This window comes from Urocitellus parryii, chromosome 8 (assembly GCF_045843805.1).
Source record: "Urocitellus parryii isolate mUroPar1 chromosome 8, mUroPar1.hap1, whole genome shotgun sequence".
NCBI classification, from domain to species: domain Eukaryota; kingdom Metazoa; phylum Chordata; class Mammalia; order Rodentia; family Sciuridae; genus Urocitellus; species Urocitellus parryii.
This window is the reverse complement of record NC_135538.1, coordinates 93,581,723-93,605,370: the sequence shown is the minus strand read 5'-3', so window position 1 is coordinate 93,605,370 and position 23,648 is coordinate 93,581,723. Positions and strand designations below refer to the sequence as shown.

The following is a 23,648-nucleotide window of genomic DNA, read 5'->3' as shown; positions in this document are numbered from 1 at the left end:
CAAATACCCTTAGTAGGGGGCAAGCTACTTTTACTAGAGGTAGAGTGAGATAGTGAAAGAAAAAGAGGAAGAGTGTAGGATAAAAGTTCAGACAGAAAAATGATGTAAGAAAATCATACAGGCCTTAAAAGACCATAGAAAGTCTTTAGCTTTTACTCAGTACAAAGCCGAGAGACACTGTAAGTTTTTAATTAAGTACAAGATGGATATGATCCACATTATATTTAAAAAGTGACGCTTCTCTTATATGTGTTAAAATAGACTGTGCGGAGACCAGACATGCAACAGCACATTTCATAAGGCCATCATATAAAACATTGCTCTAAGTAGAAAAATATGATCACACAAATATATGGTGTGTGTATGTGTGTGTGCATGCATTCACACACACACATGCACGCGAGCACGCACTATTTACAGAGACCCTATGGGGACTTGTGTTCCATAAGAAATACCCTAGAAAATAAAATTCATGAATTCTTCATGTTCTAGAGGCAAGTATATCTTTTAGGTAATCTTCAAAAAGCATTGTGCCTCACAAGTAAAGTTTGATAGGAATTAAGCAGCTGAGAGTCTGAGTTCATAATCTCTGGCAGGATCTGTAGGGCAGGTCTATTGTGTTGCCATTCAAAAGTATAACCATATGCTTTGAAAAAAAACTGGTCTCATGGGCTGGGAATGTGGCTCAGGCGGTAGCGCGCTCGCCTGGCATGCGTGCGGCCTGGTTCGATCCTCAGCACCACATACCAACAAAGATGTTGTGTCCGCCGAGAACTAAAAAATAAATATTAAAAAAATTCTCTCTCTCTCTCCTCTCTCACTCTCTCTTTAAAAAAAAAAACTGGTCTTTACACTGACACAAGACTATTTTTAGTTATTACTGACTTACAGAAGTGATAGTGATGATTAATGGTTGAGAAATAAATAAGGGCTCTGATTAGAATGCTTGCCTTGGTAGAAGGAAATATGATCTCTTGATCAGCTTGAGATGACAGAGGAACTATGGTATATTTATCAGCTTTTCACCGTTGTGACTAAAATAGTTGACATAATCAACTGAAAGGAGGAAAAGTGTATTTTGGTTCATAATTTCAGAGGTTTCAGTTCGTGGTTGGCTAGCTCTATTGCTCTGGGCCGAGATGAAGCAGAACATCATGGCTGAAGGGCCGGGCAGAGGAAAGCTGCTAGGCTCATGACAGCAGAAAGGAGGGGGGGTGGGAGACAGGATCTAGGGACAAGAGGTGTTCCCACCACTTCCCATAAGCCCCACCTCTGAACACTGTATTGTTGGGGACCAAGCCTTAAACACATGAGATATGAGATGAGCCTTTGGGGGCATTTCATAAGCAAACCATAACATGTAGACACATTTAAGACTATTCTCAGGAAATAATTGCTCTAATATATGGTCAGAATAGCATGCATGACCCAATTCTGTGCTCCATTGTAGTGGTTTCAATTCAAGGGAAGACCATAAGGTGTCAGATTTTAATTTTATGAGAGGCATTAGGTTTTGCTAAGGTATTTTTTTATATTTGTATGTAAAATTTGTCTTACAACTGATATAAAAGTACAGTTACTACATTATGGATGATATGTTCATTTTTTCAACAGTAAACCTGAGAATGGCTCAGTGGTAGAGTATATGGAAAATACACATGAGGCTCTGGGTTTGATTTTTGGCACCACATAAGACAGCTATTAAAATGTCCAGTATTAAACATCTTTTTATAGTTGGAAGATATTTGTCAGATTAACTATTTTTATTATTGATTTTCATCTTTGTTTTCTGACAAAAATTACACAATAATGATAGTAATGTATACCACATAAATATTAGAATGTAACAGTAAAGTATCATGTTAATTTTACACAAATCAGATATACAGAATATATCCCTCTGTCTCCCAATGTGGAACACTGGCTCTGGAAGGTAGAATTTGTATTTTAAATGTGATATCAAATGTATGAATAAGACTCCAAAAGAATGCAAGTATGATTAAAGAGAAATGGCTCTCAATGGTAGGAATATTGATAGATTATTGGTTAATTTTCACACTCTACTTGAGTTGGTTACTATAAGCTAGTGAAATACAACATGGGGATAAATGTGATTGCAGGACCACTGGTACTGACATACATACCTGCATAGCAGACTATATTCCACATTGATTTGGCTAACTAAGATTATGTTCTGAGTATGAGTTTAAGTTTGGCTTAAAATAATTAAAATTCATGGCACTTAGAGATATGGGATATACTATGAAGATATGAACAATGACATTTTAGTAATTAAATTGAAGAGAATACCTGTAAGTACAGAAATTTCAGGGCAAGGTAAATATCACTGTCTTAAAGACAGTAAAATCATGCTATAGAATTACATTTTCTAAGATGTGTTGAGAAGAAATAATTAAAAAAAACTTGCTGAAAAAAGGGATACTTGCTCAAGTAGATATTGCAAACTGGATTTAAAAAGTTAGTTCAGGAGTGTAGCTCTGTATAGAGCATGTGCTTAGCACATGCAAGGTTCTGGGTTCAATCCCAAGCACTAAATAAATAAGCAAACAAACAAATAACAAAAAGCAGTTCAACTTCTTCACTGCAGAACATCTCAGAAATTTTAAAGTGGAAATTGGACTGTGACTCCCGAAGAGAAAAATAACCAAAGGAAAAATTTTCTAAACTTAATTGCCCACAGGAATTCGCTCACTTTTTTTTCCCCCAGACTGCTGTGTGAAATGAATGTTCCACAGAATACTTTGGAAAATGATGCTCTACCCTGATCTAAATACAAGGAAGTTGCTAACACAGGCTGTAGAATCTTACTGGCTTTTCTTCATTCCCACATTCTGCTAAGCAAGCCTGTATATGATCCCTGACAAATCCAAGTGAACTAAAGAAGATAACTTCTTTAATCTATAAATTAGAATTTTTTTTGCTATATTTTATAAAGTAAGCTGAAGAAAAACTTTTTTACCTCGTTTACACCTAACTATACAAGCTTATACATAAAAAAATAAAAATAAAAAGGACAACTTTTAAGACTCATCCTGGGCCCTCTTGAATGGCCAATCTTAATTCTGTTTTCCAGCTGACTTCATGCCATCTAATGAGACGTAAAGATGGATGATAGATCTATCAATGTACTCCTTTCTCTCTGAATATACTGCGGTACTAAAATATCAAACCTCCATGTACTGCAGCTCATTACCACATAGATTTGCTTATAAAAAAGAAAGAGAATGAAGCTAAAAATTCATCATTAATGGTTTGTTGTATAAAAATTAGTGTTACAGAGAGCATTTCTCCTTAGGACCAACATGATAGGCTGTAGAAGAATTTCTGGCAAATACAAAAAATCAGTTAAACTTTTTAACCTGTACACATTTTAAGAGGCTACTTCTATCAATCAATATTAATTGAGGGTGACAGTGCATGTAGAGTTATCAAGCAGCATGGGGCTTAGAAGTATATTTTAACTCTGATTTCTGATTTCAGGAAGCTGTGTTTCATGGGGGAGAAAAGATAGACACAATTGCAAATAGCATATTCACTGTCAATTCATACTTCTCTCCAGTATATTAAATGTGCACTAGTATACTGATCATTTTTTTTTTCATTTCTGAAAGTAGATTGACTATTTTTGAAAAATAAACATTTATTCCTCTTTAAAATTAATAGACTATTATAAACTTTTATAATCTGAGTCTTGAAGTTTTAAAAGTAATTTCTGATTTATTTAATTAGCTAATATAATCAACAAACATTGAATTTTCTAAATGATAAATTAAGCAATCATTGTCTTGGTCTAGCTTTCAAGTGATTCTGACATTCAAATCATAATATAAATAATAGATGAATGAGCCAAACAGCAGTAGCAATATGCTTTAAAAGAAAACTACTTAAACAAATTTCCATACAGGTGTTTAGGCAAAAATGGAGTTTGTCAACAAAAATTAGAAAAAAAAATTAGAAAAGTTTCACTATGTTTTGTTCCATACGTGTTTATACATGTATAAACATCTGGATGTCTAGAAATGTTAGGCATTAATGTTTCACTTTGGAATGGTTTTATATATCTAGTTCAATGAGTACCAACATATTATAGAGATTTATTAATGATTGCACTTGGTTAAGGGTAGGCTAAGTTTTAATGCTGTTTGTAAAAGGAAAGAATGATGCTGGTTTTTTAAATGAGAGATGGAAAAAAATTAAGGCAAAATGCTGAAATTTGGTGACAAGAGCCTCAGGGCTAGTGGGGGGAATAGGCTGTATTCTGCTTCCTTTTGAGAGGTTATGGGTTTGTAATGTACCCCAGCTTCAGTGGTTTTGAAATATCTTCCCTTCACCCCACCCCCCATCAATCATAGCCATAGCTATATTATGGTTCTAGAAGTTTGAAGGACTTGAAAAGATGTTAGTGAGTCTGGATTCCAGAGTGCTACAGGTGTGACCCAGAGCCAGGCCTGTCAGGACCTCAGGGTAACAATAATTTCCTACTCTTACCTGATCTCAAAGTATTTACAGCAGATAATAAAAGTCAAATGTGGTGTGAGAGTTGTTTAGTTTTCAAATTGACTTCCTGCCATTTAAACCCCATGTTCAATGCAAGAAAATAACAAGTAAGGAGTAAGGGAGGACTGATCTTTTTCAGATTGATTAATTGGAGGACAGTAGAAAATCCGATATCCTAAAAACATTCTCTCTGGTCACTGACACATGGTAACATTTCTTCCATTATATTTTACTGTTATTTTTTATTCCAAAAGAATTGGCAATAAAAATGTATGCATATTTACAGATATGGATATTCTGGAGTCTGGTAAAAATGTTTCCTATTTTAGAGGACAAGTTAAGGCATTTCTCACAAAGGAGAATCGAGAGCAGTGGGATGGATTACAGATACTTTGATGGATAATGTTTAGAGAATCAATTCAGTTGTAAGGGGAAGTTTGAGTGACTACAAAAAGTTAATTTAAATTTTAATCGAAATCTCATAGTTAGGTTTCTTTACTCTTGCATATATATTTTTAATAACGAGTTATATTTCCTCATTTTATTACTTAAATAAGAAGTTTAAGGTCAGTAAGCAATAGACATTAAAGTTTCATGTTTATTCAGAGTACACAGACCCTTTTCTCCTGTGGTATCGGACCAAGTGTTATGGTTGATATTGGGAGAAAAGAAACCTCAAGATGAAATACATTTCAAATGTAGTATAATTGATATAACATTTGCATCATGCTTCAAATAAAATTTGGAAGAGAGAATTACTCTGTGAAAGGTAATGAATTACTGTTTGGTGATAAAATTACCTCACTGTAAGATAAAATATTCATTCATTTAAGAAGATTACTAGAAGCCTATTTTTCTATTATACCTACCTTCAGGTAGTCTGAGGCAAAGTGACTTGTGCTTTTCAATATATATCATTTAATTTCTAATATAGAAAAAAATTAGCAACTTAATGTAGTTTTAGTCATACAATTTTATATTTCTTTCTCCCATACCAAGACTTTGATTTTTCTAGTATAAGCTTCCTTAGTCTTGGATCTATAATAAAAGAATCCTCTGGACTTTTATGCACTGTGGTAAATGTTCATGTACATTTTTTTCTGGGTAGGGTATCCTGGGTTTCATCTAGCTCTCAAAGTGTCTTCCAAGTGATCAGTGATACATGTGAGTATAAGAAGTACTATAGAAAATATAACTCATACAATATGTCCTTTTGACTTTATACAATGTTATAGCTCAATTCTTTTTTTGGCAGGGGCAGGGGTGTTCCAGGGATTGAACTCAGGGGAACTTGACTACTGAACCACTTCCACAGCCTATTTTGTGTCTTATTTAGAGACAGGGTCTCATTGAGTTGCTTAGTGCCTTGCTTTTGCTAAGGCTGGCTTTGAACTTGTGATCCTCCTATCTCAGCCTTCCAAGTAGCTGGGATTATAGGCATGCACCACTGCGCCTAGCTATGATAGACAATTCTTAATGCCATCACTAGCCACATGCCATTTAACAATACTACATGGCTATTCCACTATGGGCTCATTTTTTTTGGAAGGTAAATATTAAGGGCCCTGAGATTCCATTAAACCATTGGAATAAGGTGAGAACTGTTGGCTGACAATTTAATTCTTTTCTATGCCCCTCCTTATCCTGTATTTAAAGAAAACATCTCCCTAAATGTTAGCATTATTCAAAAATATTCATTAATTCATACACTCAGAATTTCTAACAAATCAAATGAATTCAAAAAGTATTAATGACATATTTGGGAAATTTATTAAATAATTTCGACTATATATTTATTAAATTATGAGATAGTGTTATACACTGAGATCTATAAAAATTATATATGCTTAAGGAAGATGAATTTTAAGGGAAAGCAGGATTTTGCTATTTTCCTTAAAATTTAAAACTATTTAGCTCATTTGTCAATTTTACATTGGACCTGGATAATTTATATATATACATATACACATATATGTGTATATATATGTGTGTGTGTATATATATATACACATATGTTTGTGTATATATATATATTAGTTGTAGATGGACACAATGCCTTTTATTCATTCATTTATTTTATGTGGCATTGAGAATGGAACCCAGTGCCTCACATATGCTTGACAAATCCTTACCACTGAGCCACAACTCCAGCCCCTGGATTCTGAAGAATTTTTAAATGTTAAGAGAATATTTTCCTTTAAAATTTATCCCTGGGGCTAGGGTTGTGGCTCATTGTAGTGTGCTTGCCTAGCATGCATGAGGCACTGGGTTTGATTCTCAGCACCAAATACAAACAAATAAAATAAAGGTCCATCAACAATTAATTAAAAAATAAATCAATAAAATTCAGCCCTGTTAAACATATGCAAAAAATCAAATGCTGAATGTTTTCTCTGATATAAGGAGGCTGATTGATAGTGGGGTAGGGAGGGGGAACATGGGAGGAATAGAGGAATTCTAGATAGGGCAGAGGGGTGGGAGGGAAAGGAAGGGAAAAGAGGGTTAGAAATGATGATGGAATGTGATGATTATTATTATCCAAAGTACATGCATGAAGACATGAATTGATGTCAACATACTTTATATACAACCAGAGATATGAAAAATTGTGCTGTATATGGGTAATAAGAATTATAATGCATTCTGCTGTCATTTATTTTTTAAAAAAATCAATAAAAAAGAAGATATTAAATTCTGTTAAGGTAAAGTCATAAAAATATAGCAAGGCATGAAGTTACAATAATATACCATGTTTAAATTATTGGTCTTTCCCTATCCTTATAAGAAAACATACCTAAACAAGCCATTGTAATTTGAGAGAGAAAAGGAAACATAGAAATAAGGAAGAGAGGAAACAAAATGAAAGACAAAATACTTAAGATAACAGTGAATCACAGTATATCTGTGAAATTTGATGCAAAAATAATTAGCTTTATTTGAATGTGGTTTGAAATTTAAGCCAATTTTCCAATCTGTACAATTAGAATCAGGAATCAAAGATGAGAACAAGAGGCAACAGTGGAACTAGAGCTGATAGGAGAGATCCAAAGGGCCAGGAGGAAAAGAGAGCAGGACCTGTGAGAGCACACCAGGCTCAGGGGTCCCAAAGGTGAGTGAGAAGAAGCCCTGGAATACAGGTGAACACAGAGAAAACTGGTAAGGAAGTCAGGTGGGAAGAGTTGAGTGATGTACAGACACATAGAGACAGAGAGATGGGCGTCACCTTAATGTCTAAAATACTCCAGAGATTCCCTATGTCACCCTGGACTCTCAGTGTAGTTGGTTCTCTGCAAAGCTCTGTATAACTGGTTTCCCTACCCTCCATATTTCTTTGTCTCTCCCTCACCCACCCCACAGAAAATACACCATTTCCCTCCACCCTTTCCAAAAGGTATAAGATACCATTAAAATGTATAATTGTTTTTACAGGTAAGAAGATCCTAAAGGTTCAGAATGGTAATTTCAAAGAGAAAGTGCTTGAGGAAAAATAATTGTTTTGGTTATTGTCTCAGTCCCTCTTTTCCTTCTGCAGTCTAGTTTCTGATGCATTTTAATGCAGTGTACCATTAACTAACACTGAGAAGGACTATGCTGTAACATAAGGAGCATCAGCTCCTTTCTGGCAATCTGTAATTCTGACTCACATTATTTTTATGCTTCTACTCATACCACAGGAGTTCTTCACATACGACATATCTATGTTTAAAATAACTGTAAAGTTCTTTCACTAGTGCATTGATACTATGAAAATCAGAAGGAAGAAGCATAAAGGAGGTCCTGACAAAACAGTCATAAGAATATTTTTGAAGTGTCTAAGAATTTGCAAGAAAAACTGCACCTGCTTTACCACTAAAAATAATATTGCCGAATACTTCCTGAATGATATTGAGTCCAAACTTTTCTATAAGCATTATAGGATGATATAAATATGAAGGCACCTAACCCTAAGTACAGAACCATAGCCTCCACTGAGTGACTTCCTCAGTCCTTTCCAATATGGTATCAGTGATCTTGTAGCATCTGGGCCTTCACATTTTGAAAATTAACCTGATGGGGAGGTAGGCATCCAGTCCATATCTCTTGTCATCCACACTGATAGCTTGTTGTTAAAATGAGGGTTATATTTTACTAGTGGTTTTCAGAGGACCTTCTTTAAGAGCTCAATGTCTCTGAAAATTCCTTCAGGTACTGGCAAAAATCGAAATAATTACAGGCATGGTGGTGCATGCCTGTAATCTAAACTGGGCAGGCTGAGGCAGGAGGATTGTGAATTCAAAGCCAGCCTCAGCAACTTAGCAAAGCCCTAAGAAACTTCCCAAGATCCTGTCTTAAAATAAAATTAAAAAAAAGGCGGGGGGTGTGTCTCAGTGGATAAGCACCCCTGGGTTCAATCTCCAGAATCAATCAATCAATCAAATAAAGAAACATAAAATATTTTCAAGCATCTCCCCAACCATTAATATTTAAACAACATTGCAAAATTGTTCTGAACTTAAAAATTCCTTCTAGTTCTACAATTTTATAAGTAACTGAATATAAGCATGAAAATATAAGCTTTTACATAGTAAAAGTTTCCTGTGACAAAGAGGTCTGGACTTGATGCCAGTTAAGCAGGGTATCTAAATAAGTTTTGGAAACAAGATGATATTTTTTCATAAGTTTAATAATGCATTTCATATAGGGGTAATATGTGTTTTGAAATGTTTTAGTTAGAGTATCTAACTTCTACCATAAGGGTTACTCCCCTTTTATCATAAACTTGTGCACTTACTCCCAAATTGCTCATATTAGCAACTCAGCATACTTCTTTAAATCAAGAATGCTTCTTATTCAGTGGGTGTCTTTTGCATTTAAAACTGTGTCTGGGGTAGGGCAATATCCATATTTCACGGGGGACTAGTTTACTCAGTGAGTGTAGATATTAACTGGTTTAGGAGAATTGTCATATGCATGATATTTGTGGGAGGTTCTTGTTTCTCCTTCAAAAGAAATTTCCTCTGATTATAATATCTATCCTTGCTTAAAAATATTCTTCTAAAGCTTCACAAATTCCTCAAATAACAAGAAAATTAGAAATGAGAAGGAAAGGGCAGAAAGGAGTAAAATGTAACTCATCTTGGGAAAAATATGCAATAGCAGATGGTGTTTTCTATCCGTTCTGGGTACCCTCGGTACCAGACAAAACCAGAAAGACAGGGTGAAATTATTACAAGAATCTGTGAGGTCAAATTTTTTGTGACCGAAACAAAGATAAATACTAGTTGGAAAATGTGAAGTCCCAGATGAGAAACGTGGTGGAAACAAATCATGTCGAGTCTCTTAAAACTGTAAAATTCTATTAATCTTGTTATAAGACACAATGGAAATGTCCATATTTTAACAGCCAACCCCTAAAATTCTGAACTTCAGAACAAAGAAAATGAAGTGAACAAAGAATATCTGAGACATAGTAGCAATCCAAAAGTAAGCAGATTTTCAAAAAAATCACTATTGACTCATTATGTAAATAGAAATGCTGTAAGTGATGATTTTCTTTATACAAGCACAGTACCATATCGCCCTGTCATGACACATGACTAAATCAGTCAGGGTCACTCCAAGTGAATTTGGGGGCTAAATAAAGATACAGACACAGTACCTTTTTTGGGGGTTCAGTGACCGCTTCTTACCCTCAGCTCCCACAATGGGGACAAGGCAGGCAAGAAAGAGAGGGAGGAGCACATTCTGAATTCTTTTATGGGGAAGAAGCCATTGAAATGAGGGAAGGGGTCAGGTTCAGGGGGTTGAGTCTAGCTTCCTGATGTCTTACCATCAGCAGATTGACTGACGTCTTGGAGGACCATGCCCATCTCAAGTGCTGTGTGGGTATCATAAGCAGAGTGAGCGAAAAGGACACATATTTCGCCAGCACAGAGAAGCAAGGTCAGTCCAGTCCACTTTGCGTGCTCAATGCTCATAATTTACAATACAAACAGCCCATGGCTGACTCACCACATACATAGCTCCTGTCCAGAATGACTCCCGACATTGCCCCAGTGATTCAGTAATCAAACATGGCATCACTACCATCCTTATACACCCACTATTCACATTTCAATCTCACAACATGTTGTTAAAAGAAAGAATTGTTATTGATAGATTTGTAATTTAAATGAATGCTCAGGTTACATAATAATTTACCATAATATTTATATCATTAAATAATAGCCTCCATTATGATATATATATATATATATGTATATATATATACATATATATATATATATATATATAGAGGTAGATGTCTGGTGAATAAGATGCTTTTTCTCTTATAGAATAATTTGATTTAGATTATATAATTTCTGATTTGAACAACATAGTCAGTATTTTAAAAGTGGCATATGATGTATAACCAATAAAATTTAAAATTTTTGGTACCTACAAAATTACTTTGGATGTTTCTATAGGCTAAATACAAAGAGAACTCAGTAAACTAACTTAGTTTTGTAAGAAAGATAGTGAATTGAATGTAGGTCCTTTCCTTTTCCTTATTATTCTTACATAATCAATGTTGTCATTTAGGTCCAACAGAAGCTGAGATTCTCAGAAGCTTGTACACATGACTGGTTTCTGGGAGGTCTAGGTAAGATAAGTGACAGCAAAGGCTTTTACTCCCTCTGAGTGCAGTGAAAGAAGAAAGACCAGCTCCAGAACATCACAGAATGGTAATGGTAGAGTGAATATTTGGGAGAGTTTGGATTACAATAATTTATACTCCAACCATGTACAAATTTGACATAGACCATCTTGGGCCTACCTATTATCTCTGGCCAGAATGAAGCCAAAAAGTACCTGAGTAAGTAGACTGCCAAATCTAGAAGAGTTCAAGCAGACTGAAGAAAAAGGATATGCTTTTTCAGGTTTTTCATTAAGGTTAATTATTTATTTATTGTGTGTGTGCCTGTGAGTTGCTGGGAACTGAATCTATGGCAATGTATGCTTTACCACCTAGCTAGAATCTCCACGCATTTTACTTTTTATCTTACTTTTAAATTTTGAGACACGGTCTCTCAACATTGCCCAGGCTGGCCTTGAACTTGCAAGCCTCCTGCCTCAGCCTCCTGAGTAGCAGGGATTCCAAACGTGCACCACAGTACCCAGCATAACCATTGATGGCCTCCAAGACTCTTCATTTTGAATCTTTGCGGGAAGACTGATCCATTTTTACTACTCTAAAGGACAAGTGCCACTAAAGATGCCTAAAAAAACAGACTCAAAATTAAGAAGGAAAAACAACAGAAGAAAGAACAGCCAGAGAGCAAGAGCCATTGGAAAACCTGCCCAAGGTAATAATGCTGCTGGAGGGAACAGACAGAGACCCAAATGGGGAAAACAAAACAAAACCAACCAAACAAACAAAAAACCTGAAGATAGAGCTAAGACAATACAGTTACGGTATTTCCTGAAAAAACAAAACCAAACTAAAGAGTGAGCAGTGTATCTACATGATTTCCCATTTAAACAACTCAGGAGGATGGAAAGAGCATCCTCACAGTTGTGTCCTGAATTTGTGGCTCAGCAGACTGTGCAGAAGGATTGCCAAGCAAAACAACGAGTTAGAATCAGTAGACAAACACAAGTGGAAGAAAGATCCAGGGGATGTCCCATGTGAAAGGAGTTACAAAAGAAGAAAACAGAAAGTTTAAGAAAGGAAAATAGGCAACAGGGAGAGAATTTCTCTGACAGACTAATGCTACCCAATTGAAGAGGTAACAGTTTCCAGGAAGGGCCAATGAGAAGAGAGCCAGAGCTGAGCTCATATCCCTATCGTAATATCCTACTGGAGAAGCCAACAGTAAACAAATGAGTAATTAACATATAGAACAAAGCTGATCTATAACACCAGAAGCAGGAAGATAGTAAAGATTCCTGAGACAAAAGTGCATAGCAGCAGCTTTCAGCTCCAAGTAAAAAAACAAGTCAATTGAGGATCTGCAGCCATCCACCAAAGAGCCCATCAGAGGAAACTATTTGAAATGAAGATTCAAACAAAACAAGCCAATCAGATGATTCTAGAACTAGTTTTACAGCATGTCTTACAATTTCACATCATCTCCCAGTCTATCATACATGACCATTCACCAAGCTCTGGGACCAGTCTGAGATTAATGAGAGGACCACACTGTCTTTCCCCACTGCTATCCCCATGCCATAAATTTCAGCCTAAGACTGTAACAGCGAGGTAGGAATTAGAATTGGATGTGAAATTGAAAGTATTAATTGGAAATAACTCAGCTTCTTAATACCTGCATGTCCTAAATTGAGGCTCTTTTTAAAGAAATGAGTGGAACATTATGTAATTTGTTTAATACATGATTCAGAATAAGAAAAGATGGGTGGGGAAGTACTATAGTGGTAGAGGGCTTGCCTAGCATACATAGGTAACTCTCTGGGATCCAACCCAGAACTTAAAATTAAACTCATTGTTTGTACCATATTGGGTAAAAAAGTACAAATCATCCAGTAAAACCTGTGCATGTGGTGTAAAGCATTGTTGTGTATGTGTGTGGATGGATCTCTCTCTCTCTCTCTCTCTCTCTCTCTCTCTCTCTCTCTCTCTATATATATATATATATATATATATATATATATATATATATATATATATATAAAATCTCATTACATTACCCAGAGAAATTGGGCAGAACAAGCAAAAAAGGAACAGCACCAACAATAATAACAAAGAACATAAAGATTAAAGATGAGATGGAAGATACATTTCTTTGGGGATTTTCCAAGTTCTCTGGATATCTAGTTTAAATGCTGTTTGGAGAATCCAATGCATTTTCCATTGTAGCTTGCTGAAAGGAGTTTCAGAGCAGTAAAATGAGATCAGTTAATCAAGGAAGGGCAATTCAAAATAAGCTTACATTGTATCTTAAGTAGCTGTAAATTAGCTCTTTAAAAAGTAAGAACTAATTGCTAGAACAGAAGTTGAAGACACATTTCAGAAATATATAATCTTGCAAAAATAATCAGTTTCATAATGTGTTATTGCCTATAAGTTTTTGGTGGCCTTTTAACATTTTCCATGTGAAATACAATCTCTGACCAGGGGGTCATTAATACCTTTAGGAAGCTATCTCTTCATCCTCCACCTCCCCCTTCTCTTTCTGTCTTTTTGGATAACTGACCCATGTCTGTATGGTAGTGGTCTTTGACAGCAATTACTTTTTATGGATATGAGAAATGTCATGTTTTGTTTGGTCATTCTTGCCTACTGTGTCATCACCATCATCCTTATATAACCATCTTATTATCCAATATGGTCCCTCATCACCAATATTTTTCAAATAATTCTTGATAATCTTTGTACTCTGAATTTTGAAAAAAGTTTTCTTGTTTTAAAATTCTATTAGAATAGTGACTAATATAACACAAATTTCTAGGTTTGAGCTTGGCATATTATTTGGTGCTCAGAAATATTTGTTATATTAATTAGTATAAGTTTTTACTTATTTAAAATTATTTACAAAATGAAAATTACACACTTTCATGAATTATGATATTGCGGCACTTTTCTGACCCCTCCTTTTTAAAGTTTTACTAAATTTTTCAATAATCATGAGTTCATTTTAGCTGCTTCCATCTGTCAATGCATTTATGGTCGGTGTTGGCATATATACCTATATACAGGCACAGAATAAACATTCAGTAGATTTTCAAATATAAACTAAAATTTAATCTTCTAAAATATTTCTTGTACAAGAATCTTATAAACTTAAGACCTGAGAGTCTTGCCTTGAAGAGCAAACTTGACCTTAGGTACAACCAATTTTTAACAATGCCAATAAATTCTTAGGGAATATTGCTAAGCCTGAATGTTAGGGACTACTTATAGAATAGCAAAAGCAGTTTCTTTTATTATAATATTAGCTAATGTGGAACAAATAACTGATCAAGTTGAAATTGAGGTATAGATAAAAATGGGAAGATGACTCTGGACATATAAAAAGCAACAAAAATTCTTGTAAAGAGCAGACTTGGGGATTTCAGAACTTGAGCAACTAGTGGGACCAGAGATGATTAGTGATAAATTGATTCATAGGATGCAAACCATATCATAACATCCTAACCATGGATTCATAAATTTCTCCCATCACTATGCAGTAAGCATTTAATTATCTGCACTGACTGGAAGTAAAACATACACACGCAGACACACACATGCACACACGCTCACATACACGTTTATTCAGATTTGTAGAAAAATCACACTCAAATGGTTATTTTACTCTTCACTGCTTCTTTTATCTGTCTTACAGGTTATGTCAGTCAGTCAATTAGCAATGTGAAAGTGGTCTTGGATTTCCATAATAATATAATACTTATAGTTATTAGGTCTGTTATGGGAACTAATAATGATTTTAGTTACAATCCAAGACATATGTCTGAATTCCATTATAATTTTTGAGATATGAAGAAATGTTCACTATTAGATGAATATAAATTTCTTTAAATAAAATCAGAATATGATCATAGTGCTACAGCAACACAGGAAACAATTCTGAGAAGTAATAATTACATACATTCATGTGGCTTTGAGCTTACTTCCATCAGTTACCACACTATTAGAATATGGTTAATTACAAGAAAGTAAATGGAATTAATTGATTTTCAAGATAGCAATATGAGGAAATTCTTGACAATATTTTAATAACCACAACACTTAAGGAGAGATATCCAGGTTATAGATTGGAGTTCCCTCACTGCATTGGACATTTTTTTTCAATACTGTAACTGATCTTTCTCCTGCTTGTAAGATGTTATTGCTGTAAGCGCTGAACTCCTTCCATAAGCTAGTCAAAAACATATCTGCCAGCTCCTGCCTTTCAGATCTCACCATTTATCACTGTAAATTTGACTAGCTTGTGGAATTTGTTTGACATTTTCTCCCCTATATATTCTCCTGCATAAAAGATTGATAAAATTACTACTTTTATCAAATTATAACATAAATTTCAGTGGTTACATTTTAACACTTATCTTTTAAAACACTCGAAAAAAATTCAGCATATGAAAATCTAGAAATTCTTCCTAGACTGAAAACATCTGATTTTCTTTTCTATTTTCCTTACATACACTTATTTTCCTGTGTGATTGCTGTTTGTAATCAGTATCATTTTCCAATTATAGCATCGGCATTAGTCTTTAAGAGGAGAAAGCAAAAATGCCTTCTGTTGGCTTTTATCTTAAAGAAGAAAAAAAAAAAAAGATCTTACTTGCCCTTCATATCAAACTCTTGGTGGATTTCCTGTATGGAGTTCCAATGCCTCAACCTGAAAAAATACTCCCTAACTCCCCATTTCAAGAGTCATGGTTATCGAGAAGATACACATACAATCAAATGAAAGAAAGAAAAAAAAAAAAACCTGGAACATCCATATGTTTTTCTGTGTTGAACTGAATTAAAAGTCTTACAAATGATACTAGTAAAGGATTTACACAAATGTAAATCTTTACATAGGCTTAAGTGATCTCTCTATCTTTTCCTAAAATTATACCAACCTCTGGTGGGGATCATTAGAGACTTGAGCTAGGCATGACAGATGCTTTTCAACCCTCATAATAGTAATCGCTGCATAGCTTTGTGTACTGGGAAGATTATGACTTTGGGACAGGGTTTAGTAAAAATAAATAGTGCAAGCTCTAAATTATATGAATAGCATAGTTATTGGTTAATGTAACAAAGTAATTTATATGTTATCTGTGATCTAAGCCTAATCTACTCTTCCTGCAGAAACTCCTTACCTTTTCTGTGAAAAGATAATAAAACACATTCAATGAGCAGAATTTCATTGAATGCTTCATCATTTCTAATCATGAGACAATGTATTCTATCTCAATTATTAATTAATAATTAAGCAATATAGTACAACTTGCTAATTTGGTTTCATTGAAGATGAGTCAGTCGTCAGAAAAAAATAAAACACTGCCATTATTTTGAGGTAACCTGTTAAGTGGGGTTAAATAATGGGACTTTGAGGGCTGGGGATATAGCTCAGTTGGTAGAGTGCTTGCCTCGGATGCACAAGGCCCTGGGTCCCAAGCACCACCAAAAAAAAAAAAAGTGTGGGGGGGATTTGTATTCAGGGAACCCTATAGGTTTTAAATAGACCCATTTACAAATTATGGTGTATATTTGTCACCCCAGAGTTGCACAAGACACAACCTGCATAACCATATCTGATAGTAAAGATGTCTGAAATATAAAAGAAAGAAATAGCATAAAATATAACAATGACAATATTTCTTCACCTATTTACAACATACAGAGGGAAGTGCACTAATATTATTGAAGCATATATTAACTTAGGACTTAACATACCTTTTGTCTTTATTCACCACATAATTTATTTAATCATCCTAATCTGCATATTAAGACAAAATAACAACTGTAAGGAAAACTTTAGTATAGCACATCTCCAAAACATTAGAGATTTAACATTGGCCATGTTCAAATTAATAATGTCTTATCTATTGCCCGGTCACTTCACTCCACGTTTGATAAGGCTGTAGTGCCTGAATAGAGACCAAGAGGCTGTGAATTTTCCTCAGGGCAAGAACAATTCTTCAGTCTTAACAATTCATTTAAGTGCTAAAACTCAGTTGGTTTCTAATATCCTAAAGCATCCAGACATTTCCAAGGAGTTACAGATTCTAAAGTTAGTGGTCTTGGATGAAGAAAACCCTTGGATTAAGGGCAAGTTGTAAATTTTATGTAACATATAAGAGGGAGAAGGTACAAAGCACTAACTATGGAAAGACTATTTTGCAGAATGAGATGTCAATGGAATTTCTGAGTCCTGCCCTGCATTTGCCTTGCCTATCATTTTAGAATAGATCTTATGGGCTTATAATTGTTTTAATTCTTTGCTGTGCTGTTTGTATATGTTAATTTTCAGCAATGCTAGAATTTATGAAGTTTGATATTTAATATTAGGAGAAACCTATATAATGAAGTGATTTCATATAATGAAAAAATGGGCAATTCATTTTTGTTCCTTATGGTTCTGGTGATGGCTGAAGTAGACAAACATCTACTTTGCTTGGTGCTGAAGCAGCAAGGCAAATAGAAAAAAAATTATCAGGTAGAAGGACTTTCACTGATGGCAAGATTTATGAACATTGACAGAGTTATTAGTAGTCTTCATGATGTTTATATTCTAGCAAAGACATCAGCAATAAACAAATAAGTAAAACATACATAGAATATCTAAAGATGAAAAGATATTAATAAGTGAAGAGGCCGAGTGTGGTGGTGCACACCAATAATCCCAGTATCTCTGGAGGCTGAGGCAGGAGGATCACTAGTTCAAAACCAGCAACTTAGTCCCTAAGCAACTCAGTGAAACCTGCCTCTAAATAAAATACAAAAAAGCAGGGTAGGGGTGTAGCTCAGTGGTTAAGTGCCCCTGGGTTCAATCAGTACCAAAGGGGTAGGGGGGAAAAACAAAGAGGGTTAGGGCGTGATGGGACAATAAATTGGAATGTTAACTAGGGTGGGCAGTGATACTGTGAAAAAAAATATAACAGGATGGTATGATAGAAGGTAACAGAGGCAGCCCTTTAGATTGTGTGGTTGAGGAAGAATTTCTTGCCACACTAACATCTAATGTGACTCCTTAATGATGAAAGATAGATGTGCTGACATTTTGGAGAAGAATCTTCAAAGGCCCTTAATGAGCAGTGGTCTTGGAGTGTTGGATGAACAAAAGCCAGTGTGCCGGAAACAAAATGAGGAGCAACTATGTACTGAGATGAAATTCCAGGCACAGGCAGTGAGATTGGCCAAGGGAAGGTTTTCATTCTTTATCAGGGTCTGTATATATGAGACATCTTGATTTGGGGTACCATTCCCCAAATGTGACTAAGACACTTATTTCATGGTGCTGAATGATGGGGATATAGCACTGACCAAGAGAGATGATGCCAGCCTTGTCATATATATATATATATATCTGATGGAGAAGCTACAAGTGAAATTATTACAAGTATCATAAAGTCTGAGGTCTCAATATGAGATATGTCATTGATGATTTTAATAAAGGAGGGTTGACTTAGCCAACAGCCTGAGCCCAACATATATGCAGCAATGAAATACTAATTTGCCTAATATATTTTCCTATACAAAGTTATTCCTAGATATTTCTATCTACTGTAACAGCAGACTACATTTTGAAAATAATTTATAGAGTGCTTTATAATGTTCTAAATCTTTTCATATGCATTATTCTATTTAATATTCACAAAATCTGTGATAGAGGTCAATCAATTATAATTATCTTCATTTTAAAGATGAATAACTGAAGACCTGAGAATTTAAATGATTTATCTACATTTATGAAATGTGTCAGTAATATAAGCAGCCCTAGCCTTATTCTATATTATGCATATTACCAAAGGTCTGGTCTGAACTAAACATAGCAAAATTCCTTACTCAACATAGCACTAGGCATTTAGTTTGAAGGCAAAAGAAAGAGTGTACAGAACATCCTCATTCCTAAGAAACATGCATATATTTAGGAAGGTCTGCAGGTCTGTGTGCATATCGAGTTAAGGAATACTCAGATTGGTATCGGATTGTTCTATAACCTTGTCTTAACAAAAATTAATTCTTGAATTGGACACATAAATCATGGCTAGTTCTTAATTTTTTTCATTCTGGAAATTCTCAGATTTTTTTTCTTTTCCTATTCTCAAAATCAGTGCCAATCAATGAATCTCATCATTTTCTCTGAGTATATTACTTAGTTTAGAAATCCACAGTTTCTTCACCTCATAGATGAATCTTAGCCTACTGTCTTTCTCTCTGCAGAAGACTATCACACAGATGCAGACATTCCAGAAAACTTCACTCAGCATTCTCTCCTCATTATCTTATTCCCAGTTCTAAGCCCGATGCCAAGATTTCTATTTGAAGGACTACCTCCTAGGATGCTAAATTGTCAACCTTTAGGAAACATCATTCTTTTAGCCTCCCTCTATTTCTTAGGAAATCAGTAGAAATTTCTAGTCAATTTGTAACTCAGAATTGGCTGCCTTACTAAATGAACATTCTCTATTGTTCTCACATAGAGGAGTGATATTTTATTTCTAATTTTTGCTTGAAGTCAATAAATACCTGCCTCTATTAATATTGATCATTTTGTACTACATTTTATAAAAAGACAGCACCTGGCATGCTGTCACACAAAAATACACTTGCTATTTTAAAATATTATCATTGCCCTATTACAAATATCACATCTACTACTATCCCTATAAGTGTTTTCTCTGTTAATTATAAGTTGTCAAAAATACATTAAGACACAATAAAAATGTATAACATCAATTATATATTTGGGCTTACAGGTTTATCTTATTCATCAAGGCTGTGAATTGATGCATGGGTGCAATATACTGAAGATGAATACTGTGATCAAACCAGCAGTATGTGACGACATGCCAGTTCCCTTGCTAAGTGATGTTGGTGTCCTATTTATTATAGCTCTGTATCAACCCTATGGATAGTTTGCAATACAAGTGTCCTTCTAAAGCGTTCATGAAGATCAAAGGCCCATTTTTACATAGAAACCAAAGAGAAGCACTTTTGTAAAAAATGAAAACACTTACGGGAACCAGGAATTTTTTAATCTCTTCCAATGCATGACTCATACGTGAATAAGCTTCCCCAGGAGGAGCAAACACTTCAATTAATACATGAAGTTCATCACTCAAGTGGGCATATTTGGCTTCCCCACTCTTCCTTAATTCTTCTTCCTGTGAAAGAGGTTATTTTTAGAAATACAAATCTACTCATTTTGCATTGATTTAACATTTACCGAGAATGACAAAAGGGCATATTCTAAGCAAATTTTCCACGAGTAGAAAGAAACCCTGTGAGAAATAAAAATATGCTACAAACCATTTAAAGATTTTTTAAAATGATTTTGAGTGTTTCAGTGCTTTTAAAAACCCTGACATAATTATGCATCTACAACAGATTTTAATCAGCTAAATGAAAATGCTCAACATCAGAAAACAAGTCACAGAAATGCCATTAACTCTTTCATGCACGTTGCTACATTTTGCAAGTAAAATATTTTTTTTTGTGTGTGTGTCTAATGAATCGTATTTTGCAGATAATAAGCAGATTATCACAATGTCCCTTAAGAAAACTAAACTCTCTACTTTTTGAGAATTTATAGATTATTTGCTCATGATAAAAGGTACATAGGCAAAATCACACGGCTTACCTCCCAGTCCCTGTTCCCATTGCCAAAGTAATCATTGAGCTTCATGCCCACATGTTTTCTATCATTCAGTCATTCACTGCATTGTTTTGGTCAACAGGGGTATGTTAATGGAATGGTAGTTAAATATCATGTTTGCATTAATTCTGTGAGAGCTATGTAGCATCTGATTAACCAACAATACAATTTTCTTGGATAAGATTTTTTTTATATGGTTCTGTGCTCAAGTCATTATTGAAACCTGATTAATTCAGTGTAAATGCAGAGCAAATCTGCATATTTATAAATGTATTTTTGCTCATGTGCACTAAGCATTTTTCACATATCATTTCTAATCACAATATCTTGCACATATTCACATATTACAGATTAGGAAAAAGAAAACTTAAGTAGCTTCAGCAAAGATCAGATTCAAAAACATAGCTCATCCTGCAGCTAAGTTTGCATTTTTTGAAATTTCAAAGGAGCAAAATTTGTTTAAAAAAGTTAACATAAACATTATTAATTATGTGTACCTTTCTTGTCTTCAACAGTTCTTAGTGAAACAATGAACACTTATTTCATTAAATTTCAAATTTCAAACACATAATTTTGTTTTCTTTGAAGATTAAATGGAAAAGCCATATGAATAGACCTAACCTGGATAAAAAAAAGTAAATTTGCTATTGATTTCATGGGTCAACTGTGTGACCCATGCTAATGTGAGTGTGTATCTGACTAGAAATATACAGTGTTTGAGAACATGAAGGATCTGTGAAAGAGACAGGAAGGTGCTCTGCTGTATGTGTGTGTGTGTGTGTGTGTGTGTGTGTGTGTGTCCTTCAACTCCTCAAATTTCACAATAGGAGCACCTTTCAGACTCATAATCTACTCTCTACTTCCCTAAGAATACTTTCTCTCTTAGACTAGAACTTTTTAAAAATTTGTTCTTTCTAGATAAACATGACAGTAAAGTGTATTTTCACGCATTATATATACCCAAAACAAGTACAACTTGTTCCAATTAGAATCTCCTTCTTGTGGTTGAGCATGATGTGGGGTTACATTGGTCGGGTATTTACAAATAAGGATAAAGAAGTTATGTCCAATTCATTCTACTGACTTTCCTATTTCCATCCCCCCTCCTGTCCCTTCATTCCCCTTTGTCTAATACAATGAATTTCTATTATTCTCTAGTGATGTTTTGGGTTAGCATCTTCTCTATCAGAGAGAAGAGTCTCCTTTTTTGGGGGGGGGCGGGGAACAGGCTTATTTCACTTAGCATGACATTCTCCAGTTCCATCCATTTATAAGCAAACACCAAAATTCCATTCATCTTTATAGCTGAGTAATATTCCATTGTGTACATATACCACATTTCTTTTTCTTTTTTTCTTTTTTATTTATATATGACAGCAGAATGCATTACAATTCTTATTACATGTATAGAGCACAATTTTTCATATCTCTGGTTGTATACATAATATATTCACACCAATTCGTGTCTTCATACATATACTTTGGATAATAATGATCATCACATTTCACCATCATTAAATACCCCATGCCCCCTCCCTTCCCATTTGACTCTTCTGCCTTATCTACAGTTCATCTATTCTTCCCATGCTCCATTTCCCTATCCCTTTTATGAATCAGCCTCCTTATATCAAATAAAACTTTTCGTCATTTGGGTTTTTGAGATTGACTAATTTCACTTAGCATTATTTTCTGTAACTCCATTTAACCTATAAATGCCATGATTTTATTCTCTTTTATTGCTGAGTAAGGGCACCTAGGTTGGTTCCATAGATTAGCTTTTGTGAATTTACCTGCTATGAACTTTGATGTGGCTATGTTACTGTAGTCTCCTGATTTTATGTCCTTTGGGTATAAACCAAGGAGTAGAATAACCAGGTCAAATGGTGGCTCCATTCCAAGTTTTCTGAAGAAACTCCATACTGCTTTCCAGACTGGTTGCACCAATTTGTAGTTCCACCAGCAATGTATGAGTGTACATTTCCACCCACATCCTTGGCAATATTTATTGTTACTTGTATTCTTAATAATTGCCACTCTGACTGGAGATGGAATCTCAGTGTAGTTTTTTTTCATTTCTCTAATTGCTAGAGATGTTGAACATTTTTTTCATATATACTTTTGACCATTCATGTTTCTTCTTTGATGAAGTGCCTGTTCAATTCCCTTGCCCATTTATTTATTGGGCTATTTGGAAATTTTGGTGTTAAGTTTTTTGAAATCTTTGTATGTCCTGGAGATTAATGCTCTATCTTTGATGCTGATGATTCTCTAGGCTCTCTCTTTACATTCTTGATTGTCAAACTAGAATTTTTGACTTAATGGTTTTTCTTAATGCCTGATTCTCAATTTGGGAAGGAGAATCAGCTTTGAATGAATGTACCATGAAGTGTAGTAAATATTTCTTTTCTCTTTGGGGCCTGCTGGGATGCAAGCTGCTTGTTAATTCAGAGGCCATCTTGGCATGAGTATAAATGCTAGAGTAGTGAATTCAGAGATTTCTTGATGCGGACCCCTTCTCATTACTTCCCCCCAAAATTTCCAGCTGGTTATTGAGGGATTCTTGCTAGACACGTTTGGTATGTGGCCTGAGTCTCTGAGATTACAGGTGTGTGCTACCATGCACAGATAATCTAAGAGTTTTAAAAATCAAACATTACCGTGGTAGAAAGTGTGAAAGAGGAGGAAGGTGGCAGCAGTAGACTGGTTGATCAGGACGAGTGTTCTCATCTCCAATACTTGGAAATCCAAGTTATTATGTAGGATGATTTCTGTATTTTTAACCCTCTTAAACATTTTTTAAAACTACTAGCTTGATATTCTTCAAATAATAAATCTGCT

At 34.7% G+C, this 23,648-nt stretch overlaps 1 protein-coding gene across 1 annotated transcript in view; it reads right to left on the bottom strand.

The window, feature by feature from the left end:
* Positions 1–23,648, bottom strand: part of Khdrbs2 (KH RNA binding domain containing, signal transduction associated 2) — a 561,414-nt gene that overhangs the window by 240,681 nt on the left and 297,085 nt on the right. The window contains exon 4 of the mRNA XM_026396817.2: positions 20,173–20,319. Coding sequence (XP_026252602.2) covers positions 20,173–20,319 — 147 coding nt within the window. The remainder of the gene's footprint in view (positions 1–20,172; positions 20,320–23,648) is intronic.